The sequence below is a fragment of the Pseudonaja textilis genome, chromosome 8 (assembly GCF_049901715.1).
Source record: "Pseudonaja textilis isolate UNSWEBS1 chromosome 8, rPseTex1.2, whole genome shotgun sequence".
NCBI lineage: Eukaryota > Metazoa > Chordata > Lepidosauria > Squamata > Elapidae > Pseudonaja > Pseudonaja textilis.
Genome location: NC_141997.1, coordinates 51,449,769 through 51,470,548, shown reverse-complemented (window position 1 = coordinate 51,470,548; position 20,780 = coordinate 51,449,769). Strand labels below are relative to the sequence as shown.

Here is a 20,780-nt window from a genome sequence, read left to right as displayed (position 1 = left end):
AAAATCTGGATTCTTTATGTAAGATGGGCTGTGGTTAGGGTGTCGGGAGATGGGGGGGTGGGGGAAATCCCAAATTATTTTCTCACCTGCGTCCTCTTCCTACAATCCCCATCTCACTTTTGTGGTGTGGAGACAATAACTTGGTCTTCAACACCAATAAGACCAAGAAGCTGATAGTGGATTATAGAAGGAACCGATCAGATCTGCAGTCCTTGCTTATCAGTGGAGACCGAGCGGAGCAAGGGGCCAGTTTTAAGTTTCTGGGTGTTACCCTAAAAGAGGACCTAACCTGAGGGTGTCCACATTGCAGCCCTGGTCAAAAGGGCCCAGCAGAGATTATACTACCTGAGGCTTCTCAGAAAACAACAACTGAATGAAAAACTGCTGGTGACCTTCTACAGCAGCACCATAGAGAGTATCTTAACTTACTACACACCTCTGTAGGGTTTGCCAATTGCACAGTGGCAGATAGGAAAGCACTCCAGAGGGTTAATGTCATGGCCCAGAGTATCATTGGTTGCCCTCTCCCCTCTTTGGAAGAGCTTTATAGCTCCCGCTGCCATAGTTCAAGACATCCTCAAAGATCCATCTCATCCTGGGCACCCTTTTTTTTTTGTTGAACTATTACCACCTGGCAGACGGTACAGGACAATAATAAAAACAAGGACAAATAGGCTGAAAAACAGCTGCTATCCCAGGGCAGGAGCTCTGTTGAATTCTACTGTCTAGTGCAACATTCATGCCATATCAGGGGTTTTCCATCCAATCGTATAGAATGCGAAGGAGGTGTGTTTTTGTTTTATTTTATTTTTTATGTATAATGTACGCTGAAGATAGCATTTCATTTCGTTGTACGAGGTGCAAGGACACTAAACGAAACTAACTTGGGGGAGAGGAGCACCAGAATTTTAAGGCTCGAAATGATAGTTAACCAGCTGCAAAATATAAGGCATCTGTTTTGCTTTCACCACTTAGCAAAGAATACCACAATAATGTGAAGAGGGGGGTATCTCTTTGCAGCCGAAATAGCCGGCCCACCCATAAAAATTAATTTAGGAAACTAAACTGAACTGAACTGAACACAACACACCGACAATGGCTCCTGCCACTGGCGGAGAGGAGGAGAAGGAAGTGTGACAAGGGTGTTTGTGAACCCTTTGCTGAAAAGGACCAGGCGTGGCTTTCCCCCTGGAAGCCGCCCGTTGAATCAAGATGGCATCATTGCCCTGTTCTGCAGGAAGTCCTCGACTTACAACTACAAACAGAGCTCGAAAGTGATGTCGCTAAGTGAGAAATTCGTTTAAAGGGAGTTTCGCCTCATTTTACAGACCTTTCCTGCCACGTTGGTTACGTGAATCACCACGGTGGTGAAATTAGTCACACGGTCGTTAAGCGGATCTGTATTCCCCTGTTGGCTTGGCCGGTCAGAAGGTCGCAAAAGGGGGTCACGTGACCCCCCCGGGACTCTGCAACCATCATTAAGTACCAGTCAGTTACCCAGCGTCTGAATTTTGATCAGGTCACTGTCATGCCCTTGCTGGGAGTCCGATTCTGAGGGGGAGATTGAGCAACTGACAAGGAGTGGGAGTGCGGCTCTGGTGGCTGTGGAGGAAACTGGGGAAGGGCACAGTCCGGCTGGGCCTTCAGAGGAAGACCCAGGGCCACCCCCTCTTCATCCTAGGGCATGCAGGGAGGAATGGAGAAGGGAGCAACGTGGCTTACGGGAGAGGAAAGGGCCCTGATTCCCTTCATTAGTTGCAGATGGGAGAACAGGATATAAGTGGGGCGTTTGCACATAGCTCCTTGCTGGAAGCAAAGCGTGCATCATCTTGGTCAGCCTTATCTGGGTTTTGGCGTCCTCCCAACTGTGGGTGCTGCGTGATCTTTTGAAAGTCTGCAGTTTATCATCCTGGCCTGCCGTATGAATTACTTCAGTGTGTGGTTTGTGTTGGCTTTTTAAAAAATTTCTAATTATCTTTACTTTGTTTTCAGACTGCATTTAGTCCCTTGGTAGACTGTTTTTGGAAGAGTTTGATCTCCAGCTGAGGATAATTGGAAATTAGGGCCAAGTTGGAGGCATTAAAGGGAATTTATTCTACTTTTGTGACTTTGTTACTTTTGTGTCACGGGTCATCACAGTAACCATGGGGATAAAACAATGGTCATAAGTGTGGAAAACGGTCCTAAGTCACTATTTCCAGCGCCGTTCTAACTTTGGTCACTAAATAAACTGTTGTAAGTGGAGGACTACCTGTATAACAGATCCTGGCAGAGCAAACCAAAAGGAAGTTTGGAAACTGAAGCAGTTTTTGCTGTGTGAGGAAGGAGACAGCAAGGAGACAGCAAGGAGCCTGGGCGTGGCTTAGCTCAACTGTCCTGTACTAAAGCTGCTTGGTGCTGTGAAAGTAACACTGAACCTCCTCTCCTCTGCTTGTGTTTTCCATTAGAAAGAGATTTCTTTTCAGGTGGGGAGGGGGAGTAGAACTCCTTCGCATCAGAGCATTGTTAATAATAATAACAATAATATAGGAAATACTAAATGCTCTGATTGCCATTTCAAAAAATCCTTTCTCAGTGAGCCCCTAGAAGCCAAGAGGAACCTAAGTGCCCAATTTCAAGTTTGTAGGCTTTACGGTTTTTGAGATTTTGTGATGGATGCTACTATGCAGAGGCACAATTCCCCCCTCCCTTATTTTCCTCCCAAAAAAACTAAGCCCCACCACATAGTTTCGTAGCAAAGCATGGGCATCGAGCTAGTTTATTTATATTGTACAACCCAAATTGCAAAACATATCCAACGCACCTTCCTCCACCTAGTTTCCTCACCACAACCACCTTGGGAGGTGGGTTAGGGTGACAGAAAGGGACTGGTCCAAAGCCCACCAGACAGTTTTCATGCCTAGGAGCAGAACTCCCAGTCTCCTGGCGATTGGCCCAAAGTCACCCAGCTGGCTTTCATGCCTAAGGCAGAACTAGAACTCACCATCTCCTGGCGATTGGCCCAAAGTCACCCAGTTGGCTTTCATAGCTAAGGCAGAACTAGAACTCACTGTCTCCTGGCGAATGGCCCAAAGTCACCCAGTTGGCTTTCATAGCTAAGGCAGGACTAGAACTCACTGTCTCCTGGTGATTGGCCCAAAGTCACCCAGTTGGCTTTCATAGCTAAGGCAGGACTAGAACTCACTGTCTCCTGGTGATTGGCCCAAAGTCACCCAGTTGGCTTTCATAGCTAAGGCAGAACTAGAACTCCCTGTCTCCTGGTGAATGGCCCAAAGTCACCCAGTTGGGTGTATAAGGTGCGATACTGGACACCCTCTCAAACCACGTTTTGCGCAACCAGAAGTTAACTTCGGAGCACATTCGTTAAATTGTGGCTTGGCATTCACACTCTTTGCCACGATTCCAGCCAACCAAGTATTTTACCCTACAGTTGCTTAAGCTCACGTCTGGTTTGGAAGCTACACACTGTGGAGAAGCAGTATTATGTAAAGAGCTGCGAGCAAAAAAATACAGAAAAGGGTTTGTGGAATGAACAGGTTTTGCGTTCTCCGCTATTAGTAATTTCCCAATTCGAGAAACAAATAGAGTGTCAATGTCTTTTTTTTTTTAAAAAAGTTTCCCACTTTTTTTTTAATTAAAAAAGAAAAAGGAAAAATAAATTGGCTCACCATCTGGTGCCATCTCTATTATTCATCTTACTTCTAATGCAACGGGAATCTGGGATTATTGGCCACACAGGAGAACTAGATCTCAAGATAACATGTGGAGAAGGGTTGGGGATTCTCCAGGACCACTAATGTGATGGTATGTTCACCTATCTTTGTAACCCTCTGGATCTTGGTTTATATTCACATTTCCCCCCCAATTTTTTTATTTTATTTTACAACATATCCATCTTTCAATTCAACAGTGTGTCGGCTGGGTACATAAATCTTGTGCACGTATTTATATTTGATATACATCTCTTACTGTAATATCAATAGTTACATTCATATTAAAAACTACTCATCCTTGTTTATCTTATCATGGTAGTAATCTTAATGCATTTTGCCTTATGTTCATTTTAACTTTTTTCTTTATTTTCCAACCATTTATAAAATAAACCCCATATCATATAATATTCCGTTTCTTCTTGTTCTTTAATTGCCAATCTTAATCTGTTCATTTAGTTTGGTTTAGTTTATTGTCCTTGCACCTCGTACAACGAAATCAAACGCCATCTTGAGTGCACACCATGACCATGAAAATAAACACAAACACACATCCTTCACACTCCACACATGGAGTCTGACCCAAACCTGGTTCCAAGGAAACAGACACGAAAGGGAGGTAACATCAAAACCTTTTAATGATTCTTTACGAATTCTGTTCCTTCCCGGTTAAAAGGCTGCTTCAAACTGATTGTCTCTGATCAGAACGAGCCTTGCCAAGGTGGTGCAAGGCTGCCAAGAACACTAGATAAAGTTGCCAAGAAATATTTCAAGCACAAAGAGTCTCCAAACACCAACCAAGGTATTCCGAACGTCCACAAGGCTTGAGTGCAAAAACTTCTTTGCTTCCTGCAATGAACTCCTCGCTCTCCGAGACCTCAACCGTCCGCACCTGCTGCCAGCGAACCACAACACACATTGAATGAAAACCCCCAACATCACACCAACACCGACTATACAGTAGAATCCAACAGAGCTACTGCTGTTTTTCAGCCTCTTTGTGCACATTTAAATATTTTCCTAATCACCTCTTCCTCTATCTATTCATTTTTCCAATTTTGAGCAAGTACAATTCTAGTGGCTGTTAATATATGTATAATTAAATATGATTTTTTTTTCCTTTACTATAGTTTTGAGGTAAAATCCCCAACAAAAATATCTCAGGTTTCAAGTCGATGTGTTGTTTTCTCATCTTTCCCAACCATGTATGTATTTTTGTCCAAAACCTTTTTAGCTTCTGTGCATGTCCACCGCATATTATGTCCCTGGTATCTGGCGGCATTTCCAGCATTTAGCTGATTTGTCTTTGAACAGCTTTGCCAGCGCAAAATTTTATAGATGGTTTATATTCACATCTTGATGGAGAGACAGCGGATCATAATTCAGGAAACGAACACAAGGCTGACAATTGCAAAGAAAACATTTTGGAACACCTCTAAGATTAAATGCCTTGTTTGGCGACAGGTCTCTCACTTCGTCCAAGCGCCAAGCATCAGTCAAAGTTACCTCTTCCTTGCGCCAAAAGACACGGCAGGCCAGGAAGAAACTGAGTTGGCTTTCTTGTCAAATGGCTTGGTTCTACATTAGCACGACTAACCGGTGGAACGGCTTGCCACCAGAAGCGGTGGCTTTTCCAACACTGGAGGTCTTTAAGAGGAGACTGGACAGCCGTTTGCCTGGAATCGGACAGAGCCTCCTGCCGGAGCAGGGGAGGGGTTGGACTAGAAGACCTCCAAGGTCCCTTCCAACTCTCTTCTTCTTCTCTTCAAGGGCTCATTTTCTTGTGAAGGAAACCTACAAAGATCTGGAATCTACACCAAGAACTGCAGGCCGGGTGAAGTGATCCCTTGGGATCTAGCATGGCTGGCTAGGGAATTCTGGGAGTTGAAATGCACAAGTCATAAATATGTCAAGGTTAGAAACCCTGGTCTACACAAAATGAGTATGTATCCCTAGCTTGTATGGAATGGCTGTATTATTGTTGTTGTTGTTGTTATCATTATTATCATCCTTCTCATCTTTTCTACTACCTTCTCTTGTTACCCCATTTCCCCGAAAATACAACCTACCCTGAAAGTAAGTCCTAGCTTGATTTTTACACCTGCACCCAATATAAATTGTACCCCCAAAATAAGCCCTAATTAAGAGTGGACGGGTAAAAATTAAGCTAGGGTGAGGATGCAGGGTGGGTGGAGCTGCCCTACTCCTTACCTTTGGACAGGTGTAGCCAGGCCTCGCACAGCCCGACACCTGCCTCGCCTGCCCATTTCTTCTGCAGCCGGAGAGGCTGGCCAGGCTTTCCTGAAGGCCTCTGGAGCTGAGAACAAAGCTCTGGATCGATCCAGAGATCTGTTATTGTCTGCAGAGGCCTTCAGGAAAGCCTTGCCATCTACAGAAGAAGTTCCTGAAGGCCTCTGACAGCAAAAAGGAGGCCGGGGGCGACCAGAGGTTAGTCAGTGAAGGACATCCCCCCAAAATAAGACCTGGTGCCTTTTTTGATGGATATATATATATATATATATATATATAGCAGGTTCTTATTTTTGGGGAAACATGGATATGATTATTATTACTTTGTTGTTTTGCATGTCTACTGAGAGCTTCTGCATTGGAGGCGAATTCCTTGTGTGTCTAATCACACTTGAGCAAATAAAGTATTATTCTGTTCTATTTTGTTCCGTTCTATTCCATTTCATTCTATTCTATTAATTCTATTCTCTTTTCCCTCTTCTTTTCTCCTCTCCTCTCTGTTCCATTCCCTTTTCCCTTTCCCATTCCATTCTTTCATTCTCCATTCCCATTTCAGTATCTAGATTCCAATATATATATATAGTATATTCTCTATTCTATTCTGTTCTATTCCATTCCATATTCCATTCTATTCTCTATCCAATCACACTTGACCAATAAAGAATTCTTATTCTTATTCTATTCTATTCTATTCTATTCTATTCTATTCTATTCTATTCTATTCTATTCTATTCTATTCTATTCTATTCTATTCTATTCTTCATTCCTTCTGTTCTGTTCTGTTCTATTCTATTCTTCGTCCCTCTTATTCTTTTCTGTTCTATACTATTCCCTTTTCTCTTCTAATCCTATCCCACCCTTATCCTTAGGATGACACCTCAATGAGATCAGTGCCTTGCCTCGATACTGCAAACACTGTCTTGAGGATGGATGGACGGAGTTCCATCTGACATTAGAAATAATATGCCCCGGCATCCAAATAGAGAAACCTGTTTAATTCTTCCTACCAGACAAAAAAACACCAGAATCGGAAATCGGCGGAGAGTTTGGTTTTGAATTCAAGGCCAATTTATAGTTGTCATAGAGAAGCCGTCGCAGATGGGAAATCGGCTTAGAAAAAGAAGTGGAGTGCTTGAGGCTTATTTGACAATAATTACTCAACTCAGTAATTGGCGGAGGGAAATGCACACAATTATGGCAAATTGGGGGCAGAGGGATAGCACCCTGCCTCTTCCAGCGCGAGAGACAAAGCCAACGTGATTCCATCCACCCAACTTTCAAGCTGCTGAATTCAGGTATCTGGAAAAACACACCATTGCATGCCGAGAAGAAAAGGAGTGGGATAAAAGTACAGAAACGGGGTTTCTTCAAAATATAAAAATGTCGGGAAGGTTAATCCTCATCATATACGGGGACCGAAGTTCATGAGAAGTTCTCACAGCTCATGAAAAGCTTAGGATAGGATAGGATAGGATAGGATAGGATAGGATAGGATAGGATAGAATAGAATAGAATAGAATAGAATAGAATAGAATAGAATAGAATAGAATAGAATAGAATAAAATAGAATAGAATAGAATAGAGCAGAGCAGAGCAGAACAGAACAGAATTCTATTATTGGCCAAGTGTGGTTGGACACACAAGGAATTTGTCTTGGTGCAAATGCTCTCAGTGTCCATAAAAGAAAAGAGACATTCATCAAGAGTCAAGAATTATCAGGTACAACACTTAATGATAGTCATAGGGTAAAAGAAGCAATCAAATCAGATAGATAGATAGATAGATAGATAGATAGATAGATAGATAGATAGATAGATAGAACAGAACAGAACAGAACTTGAAATGAATAGAACAAAACAGAACAGAACAGAACACTTTTATTGGCCAAATGTGGTTGGACACACAGGGAATTTGTCTTGGTGCAAATGCTCTCAGTGTCCATAAAAGAAAAGAGACATTCATCAAGAGTCAAGAATCATCAGGTACAACAATAATAGTCATAGGGTGCAATAAGCAATCAAATCATACCAGGAAACAGCCAAGTGCCAACTCAAAATATATTAAGTGCTTGGAGTCCAGCATCATTGCAGTCCAATGTTCTCAAAAGTAACCACCGTGCTGGAACTGGAGATGTCCTCAAAAAAAATCCCTCCATGATTTAGAACCCAAAGGTGCTTCCTTTCCAAAGGCAACTGGACTTACTTACTCAATCTGGAGCCTGGTGGGATTCTATCTGCCAAATTGCAGGCAGCCAGCAGTCAGCAGAAGTAGCCTGCAGCACTGCACTCTAACCACTGGGAGGGAGGGAGGGAGGGAGGGAGGGAGGGAGGGAAGGAAGGAAGGAAGGAAGGAAGGAAGGAAGGAAGGAAGGAAGGAAGGAATCAATAGTACTTAGACTTATATAGGGTCAGCCTCTTGCCCCCAACAATCGTGGTCCCCATTTTACCCACCTCAGAAGGACAGAAGGCTGAGTCAGCCTCAAGCCTGGTGAGATTTGAACTGCCAAATTGCAGGCAGCTGACAGTCAGCAGAACTGGCCTGCGGTACAGCACTCTAACCACTGTACCACCAAGGCTCTGGATGGTGGAGAATGGAAGGGTTTATATTCCTTGCAGTCATCTGGTTGTTAGCGCTCCCTCTGAGAGTCATTGGGAGGTTTATCGGTGCCCTCAGAGCCACTTGAATCCCGAAGTCTGCAAATTTCCTGCAAATACTCCCGCACCATTCAAAGGTACCCATCCCAAAGTGCCTAGTTAAATATTTGTGGATACTCTCAGTCATCCAAGTCATGGTTGTCCCAAAAGTGCTTCCCAAAAAGCAAGTGGACTTTGGTTTTTCCTTGAAGATATTTCGCTTCTCATTCTCCAGTTCTGAATTTTCTTGGACGAGAAGCAAAACGCCTTCCAAGGAAAAACAAAGTTCAGTTGCCTTTTGAAAGAAAGTGTCAGGGCTCCAACAAATCCACCCTCATTCAAATCCTAAGTCTCTAGCCGCATCTCTCAGAGATTTTGAAAAAAAATCATTTATTAGGAGTGACCATGTCGGCATTACCTGAGTGCAGCTGACACTAAAATATATCATTCATTTCCCCCTTGACCCTGCTCTTCCCCCCCACCCCCGGATGTATATTCTCCAATGGGACACCTCCATAGCCAAGAGTCATCAATCAGGCTCTCTGGTAATAATATTGTGCATCGACAGCTTTGGGCTGCCAAGGCGATTATCTAAGGCATGTAAGGAATGCACCGCTTTCCCCCACTCTGTTTCTGCTGACAACTAAAAAGACCAAAGGAGTATTTTTATTTCTTTTTTTTTAGCACTTTGGGGACAACCATGATCTGATGACTGAGAATCTCCATAGACTTCAGATATTAGTTCTTTCATCTGACGCGCTATCTTCATCAGCCTATAGAGGAGGGCTGGTAGGAACATCGGTAAAGAACATTGGAAAGGGAATGGCAGGAGATCTAACAGAAGGCACTCATTATGCATCGAACGCACTGAAGAGAATTATTCTTCTAAAAGCCGCTAAGGTTTCTAAAAAGCGTGTTCACCTATAGGTTGACTTGGGAAATAGCCCATTTATGAAAATGTCACATTAAATCTGTTGCCGCGCAGCACTTTAGGAGAGAAAGGCAGGCATTCATCTGACATTAAGCTTATCTTCCTCTTAAACAAAATGCCTTACAAAGCTATTTTGAGTGACTCGAATAAGAGATGCAGTCTAGAAATTAAGCTGTCTTGAACATGGTGAGGAAAGTGTGCCAATGGAGCTTTGAACAGACTCCAGACGGGGGACATTTTGACCAAATCTATTCACGGGCTTGGGAAAAATCCAGGATTCCAAGCAAGAAGATGGAATGGCCTTCGCTTTCTGGGTCATCTGTTAAATAAATCTTCCAAGTTTCTCAACGGTGATTCTGCCAACGAAGCTGAGAGCTGCACACATGGAGTCAGTTAGAGGACATTTTTGGCACACAGGAGCCCAGAACAGGACTTCAACTTTGTGGACTTTGCCATATCCCATCAAAAACGTCATCAAAAAGGGACAACTGAGAATGTTCTTTCTGCGCCAACTCAGGAAGCTCAAACAGCCCAAGGAGCTGCTGATCCAGTTCTACAGAGGAAGGATGGAGTCTGTCCTCTGCACCTCCATAACTGTCTGGTTTGGTTCTGCAACCCAACAGGACAGACACGGACTCCAGAGAGGAATTAGGACTGCAGAAAAAACAATGGCTACCAACCTGCCTTCCATGGGGGAGGACCTGTATCCTGCACCCTGAGTCAAAAAGAGGCCTGTGAAAATATCTACAGACCCCTCACATCCTGGACATAAACTGTTTCAACTCCTTCCCTCAAAATGATGCTACAGAGCCCTGCACATCAAACAACTAGACACTAGGGGAGTTTTTCCCCCAAAGCCATCACTATGCTAAACAAATAATTCAACCCTGTTCAACTATTACAAAGTCTGCACTACTATTACTATTAATCTTCTCATCACTCCTTATTACTCATCCCCTCCCACTTGTGACTGTATGACTGTCACTTTGTTCTTGTATCCTTACAATTTATATTGACTGTTTCCTAGTATGATTTGATTGCTTATTTGTACCCTGTGACTATTATTAAGTATTGTACCTGATGATTCTCAACTCTTGATAAATGTATCTTTTCTTTTATGTACCCTGAGAGCATTTGCACCAAGACAAATTCCTTGTGTATCCAATCACACTTGGCCAATAAAGAATTCTATTCTATTCTAATTTCTATGTTCTGTTCTGTTTCTATTCTATTCTACTCTACTCTATTCTATTCTTATTGTACCCTATGACTATCATTAAGTGTTGTACCTGATGATTCTCAACTCTTGATAAATGTACCTTTTCTTTTATGTACCCAGAAGCATTTGCACCAAGACAAATTCCTTGTGTGTCCAATCACACTTGGCCAATAAAAAAATTGTCCTGTCCTGTCCTGTCCTATCCTATCCTATCCTGTACTACTCTACTCTATCCATATTTTATTCTAATCTATTCTACTCTATTCTATTCTATTTTATTCATATTTTATTCTATTATCTCGGATCTTCCTGTAGAATTCTGGAGCCAAGAAGTACAGGTAGTCCTTGATTTACAACAGTTCGTTTAGTGACCGTTCAAAGTTACAACGGCACTGAAAAAAGAGACTTCATCATTTTCATCATCTTCATTCTCATATCATTCTCATCTTCATCCTCAGTGATATCTTTCCCTCCTCCCCTCACTATCTCGTGTTGTGCGCAATGCAAGCAACACAAGTCTTGTGTTCCCGCACAGCCTGGATTAATTGCTTTGGGGGGACATTTCTCTGTGGACCACCCAAATTTTCTCGCGGACCACCAGTGGGCCGTGCCCCACCAGTTGGTGACCACTGTTCTAGTCCAACCCTGCCCTGCCCAGGCAGGAAACCCCTTTATCCATTGCAGACATGTGGCTTCTTCAGCTTCTTGGATGAGAAGTGAAATGTCTTCAAAAAAAAAAAACCCAGAAAGTCCACTTGCCTCTTGGAGTAAAAGCACCTTTGGGACAACCATAACACGGTGGACTAAGAATCTCCATAGACCACTTAACCATGTATGTTGGATGGACAAACCTGATGGAAGGTCTACAGCCAGGGCCTTCAAACTTGACAGCTCTTAAGACTTGTGGACTTCAACTCCCAGAATTCCTGAGCTAACATGACGGGAGGAGGAATTCTGGGAGTTGAAGTCCACAAGTCTTCAAGCAGCCAAGTTTGAAGGCCCCTGGTCTACAGTAACCACCCGTTAAGAGCAGCCGGGATGTTTGTACACCTACAATTTCAGAAATGTACAAATAACCCGAACTGAAAACGACGAGTCCTTCAAAACCCAACCTTTGTTCACTGAAAAAAAAAAAGTAAATCCTGATTCATTTCAAGCCAACTTTCTCAAATCCAGCGGTTGGCTGTCTGGTTTGGGAATATCTTCTGAGGAGGCTTCATCTGCCACGTCAAACTTTGTAAGATGGTTACAGTGGCGAGACTCAATCTGTCCAATAAAAACCTTCTCTCTGGTTCTCAGGAGGCAACCAAACTCAAGCTGCCTGGTTTGAGTAAAAACGGAGCGCTCTCTAGGAGGAGGCATGAAAACAACAAGCGGGGATCACCAAAAGCATCTGGTGTGCTGACAAAGAGGAGGTGTCAACAGGCAACAAGGGTAGTAGGAAAAGGAGGAGAAGAAGAAGAAAAAGGGAGGAAGGGGAGGAGGAGGAGGAGGAGAAGAAGAGGAGGAGGGAGGAAGGGGAAGGAGGAGAAGAAGAAGAAGAAAAAGGGAGGAGAAGGAGGAGGAGGAGGAGGAAGGAGGAGAGGAGGAGAAGAAGAAAAGGGAGGAAGGGGAGGAGGAGGAGGAGGAGGAGGAGGAGAAGAAGAAGAAGAAGAAGAAGAGGAGGAGGAGGAGGAGGAAGAGGAGGAGGAGGAGAAGAAGAAGAAGAAAAAAGGGAGGAAGGGGAGGAGGAGGAGGAGGAGGAGAAGAAGAAGAAAAAGGGAGGAGGGGAGGAGGAGGAGGAGAAGAAGAAGAAGAAAAAAAGGGAGGAAGGGGAGGAGGAGGAGGAGGAGAAGAAGAAGAAGAAAAGGGAGGAAGGAGGAGGAGGAGGAAGGAGAAGAAGAAGAAGAAAAGGGAGGAGGAGGAGGAGGAGGAGGAGGAGGAGGAGGGAGGAAGGGAGGAGGAGGAGGAGGAGGAGGAGGAGGAGGGAGGAGGAGGAGGAGGAAGGAGGAGGAAGAAGAAGAGGAGGGGGGAGGAAGGGGAGGAGCAGGAGGAGAAGAAAAAGGGGGAGGAGGAGAAGAGAAGGAGAAGGAAGAAGAAGAAGAAGAAGAAGAAGAAGAAGAAGAAGAAGAAGAAGAAGAAGAAGAAGAAGAAGAAGAAGAAGAAGAAGAAGACAACAACAACAACAACAACAGGAAGAAGGAGGAGGAGGAGGAGGAGGAGGAGGAGGAGGAGGAGGAGGAGGAGGAGGAGGAGGAGGAGGAGGAAGAAGAGGTGGTGGAGGAGGAGGAGGAGGAGCCAAGATCAGTTTGCTCAGTTCTGCAAGGAAGGGACCATCTAGCCAGCATTTGAAGCCCATTTGCGTAAGCAGCTCTGCGCAGATGGCCAAGGGGCCACATATCGGTCAGCCAAACACGACCATTCGCCCCTCCTTGCGCCCACAAATGTTTGTGCCAACACAGGATCCTTGCCCAAAAGCCCAACTCCCTGTGAAAGGTCCAGGCCACAAAACAACAGCAGCTTCCCGAAGGAGACAGTTGGGCAGGCACCGTATTGGGTTCGTTGCTACGTTTTCACAACAACAAAAGGAAAGAGGCCGGAGACTCCAGTTGGGGAAAGGGCCACGGGAGGGAAGGTCTCAGGGGGAGGTCAGGGGGAAAAGAAAACCGTGGAACCATTTGGAAGGAGGGGGGTAGGGCAGAAAAGTATTCCTAGATCTGCAGGCTTACTCCTAGGGGAAGGGCGGTCAAACTCGATTCATGGAGGGCCGCATCAGCGTTGTGTCTGACCTCAGAGAGCAGGTGTGTGTATTGTGTGTGTGTGTGTGTGTGTGTGTGTGTGTGTGGCCAGGGGTGGGTGTAACACAGGACTCGTGTTGGGGACACCTGTGGTGACCAAGTGCTAAGGCAGTCTTCCTTGAGACCCGCTCTCCTTCTCATTATAATCTTCCTTCCTTCCTTCCTTCCTTCCTTCCTTCCTTCCTTCCTTCCTTCCTTCCTTCCTCTCTTCTTCTTCCACCCTCTACCTCCTTCATTCCTTCCCTAACCCTCTCTCCTTTCTTCCTGTCTCCTTCCTTCTCTCTTTCTTCTCCACCTCTCCTTCCTCTCCTTCCCTCCCTCCCACTCTCCTTCCTTCCTTCCCCTGTCTCCTCCTTTCTTCTCTCTTCTTCTTCCAACCTCTCCCCTTCCTTCCTTCCCTCCCTCCCCTCCTTCTCTCTTCTCTTTCTTCCTGTCCCTCCTTTCTGCCTCCTTCTCTCTCTTCTTCCCAACCTCTCCCTCCTTCCTTCCTTCCCTCTCCTTTCTTGCCTCCTTCCTTCTCTCTTCTTCTTCCAACCTCTCCCTCCTTCCTTCCTTCCCTCTCCTTTCTTGCCTCCTTCCTTCTCTCTTCTTCTTCCAACCTCTCCCTCCTTCCTTCCTTCCCTCTCTTGCCTCCTTCCCTCTCTCTTCTTCTTCTTCATCCTCTCCTTATTTATCATTTATATGTACTTTGGGTTCGGACTGAATTTCTTCCCTTTAAAGACTGTTCTGGGCAGAGTTTTTTCTCCAGCCGATGATAACTGGACATTAGGGACCAAGCTGGAGGAATTAAAGGGTCTTGACCTACTTTTGTGGCTTTGTTGCTTTTGTGCCAGGCCCCTTTGGGTCATCACAGTAGATTTAGTAGCAAAGATTGCAAAGATCACTTGGAGGTGGGAGACACTTCCAATGTATTCTACCAGATCCCCAAATAGATCCCCCCAGGGACCATGTACGACAGACTGGGAGGAAGCTAAGCACCAGATTGCGAGACGACAAGCGAGTGGCCGGACGAGGAGACCCAAACTCCTTCGTAGCCTCCCATCGCAATGAACAAGGATATACATTCAATTTCCGTACCGCGTGCGGACTTCAATTCCCAGAATTCCCCAGCTGGCGTACTGGGAAGGGATTCTGGGAGTTGGAAGTCTGTACATTGTCAAGCTGCCCGGGTTGGGTAAGGCTGGCTTGCAGATACCATTGCTTCGTGGCCGTTTAGTTTGCAAAAGGAGAGCTTAACAACTATTGTCTCTTGAGTTCTTGTTCTGACCCAAACCTTGTTCCAAGGAAACAGAGATAAAAGCAAAGCCTCTTAATGCTTCTCTGTGAATCCCTGTTCCTTCCTGGTTAAAAGGCTATTAATACTAATTGTCTCTGATAATAACAAGCCTTGCCAAGGTGGTGCAAGGCTGTCAAGAACACTAGATAAAGTTGCCAGGAAATATTTCAAACACAAAGAGTCTCCAAACACAAACTAAGAGAATCTGAACGTCCACCAGGCCTGAGTGCAAAAACTTCTTTGCTTCCTGCAAAGAGCTGCAGTTTCTCAGCTGGCTTTTATCTCTTGAGGGAGGGGCCATCACCTTGCAGCCTTACTCCTGAGTTGCCTGTGCTGCAGCAGCTGCTCTTTCCTCTTTTCTTTGAGCAGCCCTGCGTGCACATGCACAGGACACAGGCTCCTCAGGGACCTCTTCCTCATTGCTGCCAGCCTCCACCATCTCCGAAGGCAGCACTCCACTCCCCGATGGTCCTGGCCCCCATCCCTGCCTCCCACGCAGGCCCCTCATCCGAGTCCTCCCTCTCCGAGACCTCAGCCCTCCGCACCTGCCGCTGGCGAACCACAACGAGTCCTCCTAACTTTTCCCCCCGAAGATAAGCCAATGGCTTATGAAGTGGTTCAATGAAAGCAACGTAGAACATTTTCTTCCAGTGCCTTAAACGCCGACAAGAGACTCTCTCAGCGTTAAGACGTCCTGAGTTTTCTGAAACCGCTTGAAAAGATGCTAAGCGGCTAGGCTCTCTCTTGCGGTAATGCCGCATTTCAGCAATTTAAGCAATTTGGAGCCATGAAGGCATTTGGATTCACGCGTTCGCACCCCCCCGTTCGGTTCTCGTGATGCTCTGGACGGAGCTTGAAGAGGGAGCCTAAACGCAAACATTACAAAACGAGAAAGGGCTCTTAAGGAAGGTCATTAGCTTGTAATCGAGAGGTTGCAGGCAAGGCTTACCGTTAGCGCCGCTGTCTGCTTTTTCATCTGTCTGGCTCTCTGGAAAGAACGATAAAAGAAGAGTGAGGATACTGTTTGGCTTTTTTTGGGGGGGGAGGGGAGGTTAGCTTCATTGTCGTTAGCACTATTATAAAGTTCATTTGTAGCTTCTTGCAAATGTTTCATTACCCAACTAGGTAACATCATCATTGCCAGAAGAGAGAGGGTATTCTGAAGAGGAGGAGGGGGAGGGGAAGAGGAGGAGGAAAAGGACTGTGGGGGTCCTTGGTGCCCTCTGAGCTTGTTTGTTTTCTTGCAGACGTTTCATGACCCAACTATGTAATATCATCAGTGCTGGAAGGGAGTAGGGTTTTTGGAGAGGAGGAGGAGGAGGAGGAGGAGGAGGGGGAAGAGGAAGAGGAGGAAGAGGAAAGAGGAAGAGGAAGAAGAAGAAGAAGAAGAAGAAGAAGAAGAAGAAGAAGAAGAAGAAGAAGAAGAGGAGGAGGAGAAGAGGAGGAGGAGGAGGAGGAAGAAGAAGAAGAAGAGGAAGAGGAGGAAGAGGAAGAGGAAGAGGAAGGAGAAGAAAACAACTTTGGGGTCCCTGATATTCTCTGAACTTGCAGATGTTTCATTTCCCAACTAGGCAAAATTATCAGTGCCAGAAGGGAGAAGGTATTATGGAGGAGGAGGGAGGAGGAGGAGGAGGAGGAGGAGGAGGAGGAGGAGGAGGAGGAGGAGGAGGAGGAGGAGGAGGGAGGACTCCTTCCTGCTTTCTGAGCTTGGTGGTTTTCTTGCAGATATTTCACTGCTAAACTAGGTATCATCCTCATCATAAGACAGTCATTACCGTTAATCTAAGCCTACATTACATCGGGGCTGTTAGCTAATCGTGTCTCAGTAGAAAAATTCAGTATATTCCTATGACAGAAAATCAATTTCCTGTCTTTCTGCAATTCAACATCCCTTGAAGTCTGTCATAGTTCTCTTCCCGGGGTATAAAGAACGGACAACACTTTGTCCAAAATGTTGTCATAAAATTAGGGCAGGGTATGATGAGAGGAGAAGGGTTGACGGCTTAAAAACGACTGGAATTTTTTTTTTTTTTAAAAAATAAGGGGGTCCTAGCAGCCCACCCAAGGAAAATAACTGAGGTCGCCAAGAGATTTAACGACACATTCAGAGAGCGAGGACAATGGCTGCAAAGTACAAAGGCCGAGTGGAAAAAGGAATAAAAGCGATGAATCTCTTGTTCCTGCAGGTTTTGCAAAATATGGGGATTTTATTCCTTTTTTAAATTGGGATAGCCAGCGTCATCTGCTACATAAAGTCCAAATATTTTCCATCCCGGCTTCCGAAGACTCTGAGAAAATGCATTTTAGAACGCACATCGCTGAAGGGAGAAAGCCACGGCTGCAAAAAAAAGAGAGCAAGGAATCCACCATTCTTGTGCTTGGTTTTATTGCCAAAAATGTCCAAAGTCAGAGGATCCATTATTTTAATCCACATAATGGATTTTATACAGTGTTATGATGCCCAGACAAGTCTTTGGGTGTTGGTCAGCCTGTCCGGCCAAGAAATCTGCCTTCTCCAACCCAGCAGGATCCAACTGGGATTGAAAATTGGGAGTCGCTGGCCAGGCTGGTTTAAGTGACAGAAAAGGGCATTGCATTCCCACTAAATCTGGAAGGCCGAAAAGAGCAATAAAGACCTCATGCCTCAAAGAAGGTCACTTGAAAATTGGAGCCTTATCCCAGGATTTCTAGTTTTCATTTTCTCTGCTTTTGTCATTATTACTGGTATAGCAATAGCCCTTAGACTTATATGCCGCTTCACAGTCCTCTTGAAGTGGTTTACAGAGTCGGCCTCTTGCCCCCCGACAATCTGGGTCCTCGTTTTACCCACCTCGGAAGGACGGAAGGCTGAATCAACCTGGAGCCTGGTGAGAGTTGAACTGCCAAATTGCAGGCAGCCAGCAGTCAGCAGAAGTAGCCTGCAGTACTGCACTCTAACCTTTGGGAGAGAAGGAAGGAAGGAAGGGAGGGAGGGAGGGAGGGGAGGGAAGGAAGGAAAAGAAGGAAAAGAAGGAAAGGAAAGGAAAGGAAAAAGGAAAAGGAAGGAAGGAAGGGAAGGAAGGGAAGGGAAGGAAAGGAAAGGAAAGGAAAGGAAAGGAAAGGGAAAGGAAAGGAAGAGGAAAGGAAAGGAAAGGAAGGGAAGGAAGGAAAGGAAAGGAAAAGGAAAGGAAGGAGGGAGGAAAGGAAAGGAAAGGAAAGGAAAGGAAAGGAAAGGAAAGGAAAGGAAAGGAAAGGAAAGGAAAAGGAGGGAGGGAAAGGAAGGGAAAGGAAAGGAAGGAAGGGAAAGGAAAGGAAAGGAAAAGGGAGGGAGGGAAAGGAAGGAAAGGAAAAGGAAAGGAAGGGAAGGGAAGGAAAGGAAGGAAGGAAAGGAAAGGAAGGAAAGGAAAGGAAAGGAAAGGAGGGAGGGAAAGGAAGGAAGAAAGGGAAGGAAGGAAGGAAGGAAGGAAGGAAGGAAGGAATCAGTAGCACTTCAGACTTCTATACCGCTACAGTGCTTTTTTGAGAAAAGGATACACCATTTCCTTTTTCAATCTTAAAAGAGAACCTATCTCACAAAAGAATATACCCTAATTGCGGCCTCGTGGTTTGAACAAGTCCCATTATAGTCAAGTTCTTATGGAAGCAATTATCTCTGCCGCCAGTTCTTGAATGCTTAAATTGCTTACCTCTTTAAAAGTCACAGCAATCGTGTCATGACATTTAGAAAGAGGTGACTGGCATCAGAGCGTGCCTCAACCACAAAGACATCCATCACTCGTCCATAATATGAACCAGGTCACCTAGCTCCTTATCAAGGCTTCTGCCAGCTTTTTTTCACTTGTTCACGGCAGAGGGAGGCAAGCCGTGACGATTTGGCTGCCGTGACAATTTTTTCCCCGTCGGCGGGAAGATATTCTGCAGGAGAATATCAACAGCGAAATATAAAATAGCTTTAAAATTGGGGCCAGAGATGAGGCGGCAAAAATTTAGCCAGAGCTGCTCCATTATAAGCTATCCACGTTGCTCAGATGGACAGAATTCCTCCTGGTTGAGTAAGATTAGCAGTGGAAGAAATAACTTATTTCTGCAATACACAATCTCCATCTTTATTTATTGATTAGCCCAGTCTTGGGCCATATCAAAGTGCAGCGTTCCAGAAACCAATTATTACTAAAAAAAAAATTGATAAAAGCAATTTAAAATGGAATGGGATAAAATACGGTTTAACATGAAATATACGACTGAATTACAAAAAGTCTTCCCATCAGAATTGGGGCCACGATGGCATCTTAGTCCAAGTTTTGTTTTTTTTTAAAAAAAGAAAGGATTAGATAAATCGGTGGCGTATATAAGCATCATTTGCCTAGAGAGATTCTCAGTCCTCCAGATCTTGGTTTTGCCAAAGGTGCTTTTTTCAAGAGGCAACTGGACTTGGTGCTTTTTCTCTGAAGACGTTTCGCTTCTCCTCCAAGAAGCTTCTTCGTTTCTTTTTCTCCAGAACTGAAGAAGCGTCTTGGATGAGAAGCAAAACTTTTTCAAAGGAGGTGTCTATGGAGATTCTCAGTTCTTCCTTTTCCTCTCTCCTCCTTCTCCTCCTCCTTCTTTTTCTTCTTCCTTCTTCTCCCTTCTTCCTCTTCTTGCGTGCAGCCAGAAGCAGACGAAGGAAGAAGCGGAAAGAAGCAGCCCAGTGGCCAGGCCAGGCGCGTGGGGCCAGTGGGGCAAGTTCTCCCCCTCCCTCCTTCACCCGCTCCCCTCACCCCCTCATGTTGTTCGCAATGCAAGCAACACAAGCTCTGTGTTCCTGCGCATCCAGGATTAATTGCTTGGCGGGGAGGACACGTTTCTCTGCGGACCACCAAAATCTTCTCACGGACCACCAGTGGTCCCGGCCCACTGGTTGGAGACCGCTGGACTAGATGACCTACAAGGTGCCTTCCAACTCTGATGATCTCTATTGGTATCGGTATCTACTGTAGAAATGCTTCCCCCCCCATCTCTCTTTCTGGAGGAGGAGGAAAAAAAAAGAGAGAGAGAAAGGAGAAACGTGCAATTCCACAGTTTTGTTCCTCAACTGTTGTGGGGAGGCTGAGGAACAACACAGCTTGGGGGACGAGCGATGAAGTCACCTCCAATTGTGTGTTGTCAACCCACCAAGGTGAGCCAACCGAGAGGGAAGGCGTTGCAGGGGCGGCAGATGGAAAGAAAGCCAATGAAGAAAGATCGCCTCTCAACGCATATTCGTTTGCCACAGTAGGGGCGGTGATGTGGGCACGGGCCAGAGGTTGCGGCCATGTTATTTTTATACCGGTAGTAGGTGTATATTTTTTCTCGAAGGTTTCAATTTCTCTGGCTAATGCAGCAGGGAAGCAGCTGAGCGTGGTTTGCAGAGCAAATAGGATCTTCACTGAGCTGGTCTCGGGAGCGAAAGGCTGGGTACACGTGTGCATTGCACAGTGGCAGATTTGCACTGACTTCGAGGCTTCCCAAGATCATGAAGACGACTCCTCGTCCCGATAAAACCCCTTTTGTTTAGGTTAAAGGGAATGCCTCTCCAGCAAAGTCCCGGCCAACAGACTTTTAGTCGTCTTTCACAATTACACACCTTTATCGGGCTTTGCCAGGCTGATATCTTCCAAACGCCACACTGTAGCAGCAATGACTTGGCAAGGAGTCAGGAACAGATCTTCAGCCTAATGAATTGAACTAACTGTCTCCTGTAAAAGCCCACTCCCCTTTTGCTCCTCTTTTAATCCCTTTGGGAGGGGCCATTCACTGTCCACCTGAGCCTTTACTCCCGAGTCGACCCTTGTTCCTTAGCTGTTCCCTTCTTCTGACAGCTCTGTGCATGCCCATACTGGGAACAGGCTCCAACTGATCTTCTTCCCCACTGATCTCTGACTCTGAAGGCAGCTGTTAACTGTCAGATGGCCCTGGCCCTATCTCTGCCTCCGATGCAGAGCACTTGTCAGAGCCTTCCCAAGACTCCAGGCCTTGCCCATGTTCCT

General features: G+C 45.4%; 1 protein-coding gene across 2 annotated transcripts in view; it reads right to left on the bottom strand.

Annotated features, from left to right (window-relative positions):
* Positions 1 to 20,780, bottom strand: part of GTF2F2 (general transcription factor IIF subunit 2) — a 71,011-nt gene that overhangs the window by 30,013 nt on the left and 20,218 nt on the right. The window contains exon 5 of one of the 2 annotated variants that reach the window (XM_026705360.2): positions 15,746 to 15,784. The exons of the other annotated variant lie outside the window; for it this stretch is intronic. Within the exon in view, the coding sequence (XP_026561145.2) occupies positions 15,746 to 15,784 (39 nt within the window). The remainder of the gene's footprint in view (positions 1 to 15,745; positions 15,785 to 20,780) is intronic. 2 annotated transcript variants of the gene reach the window in all.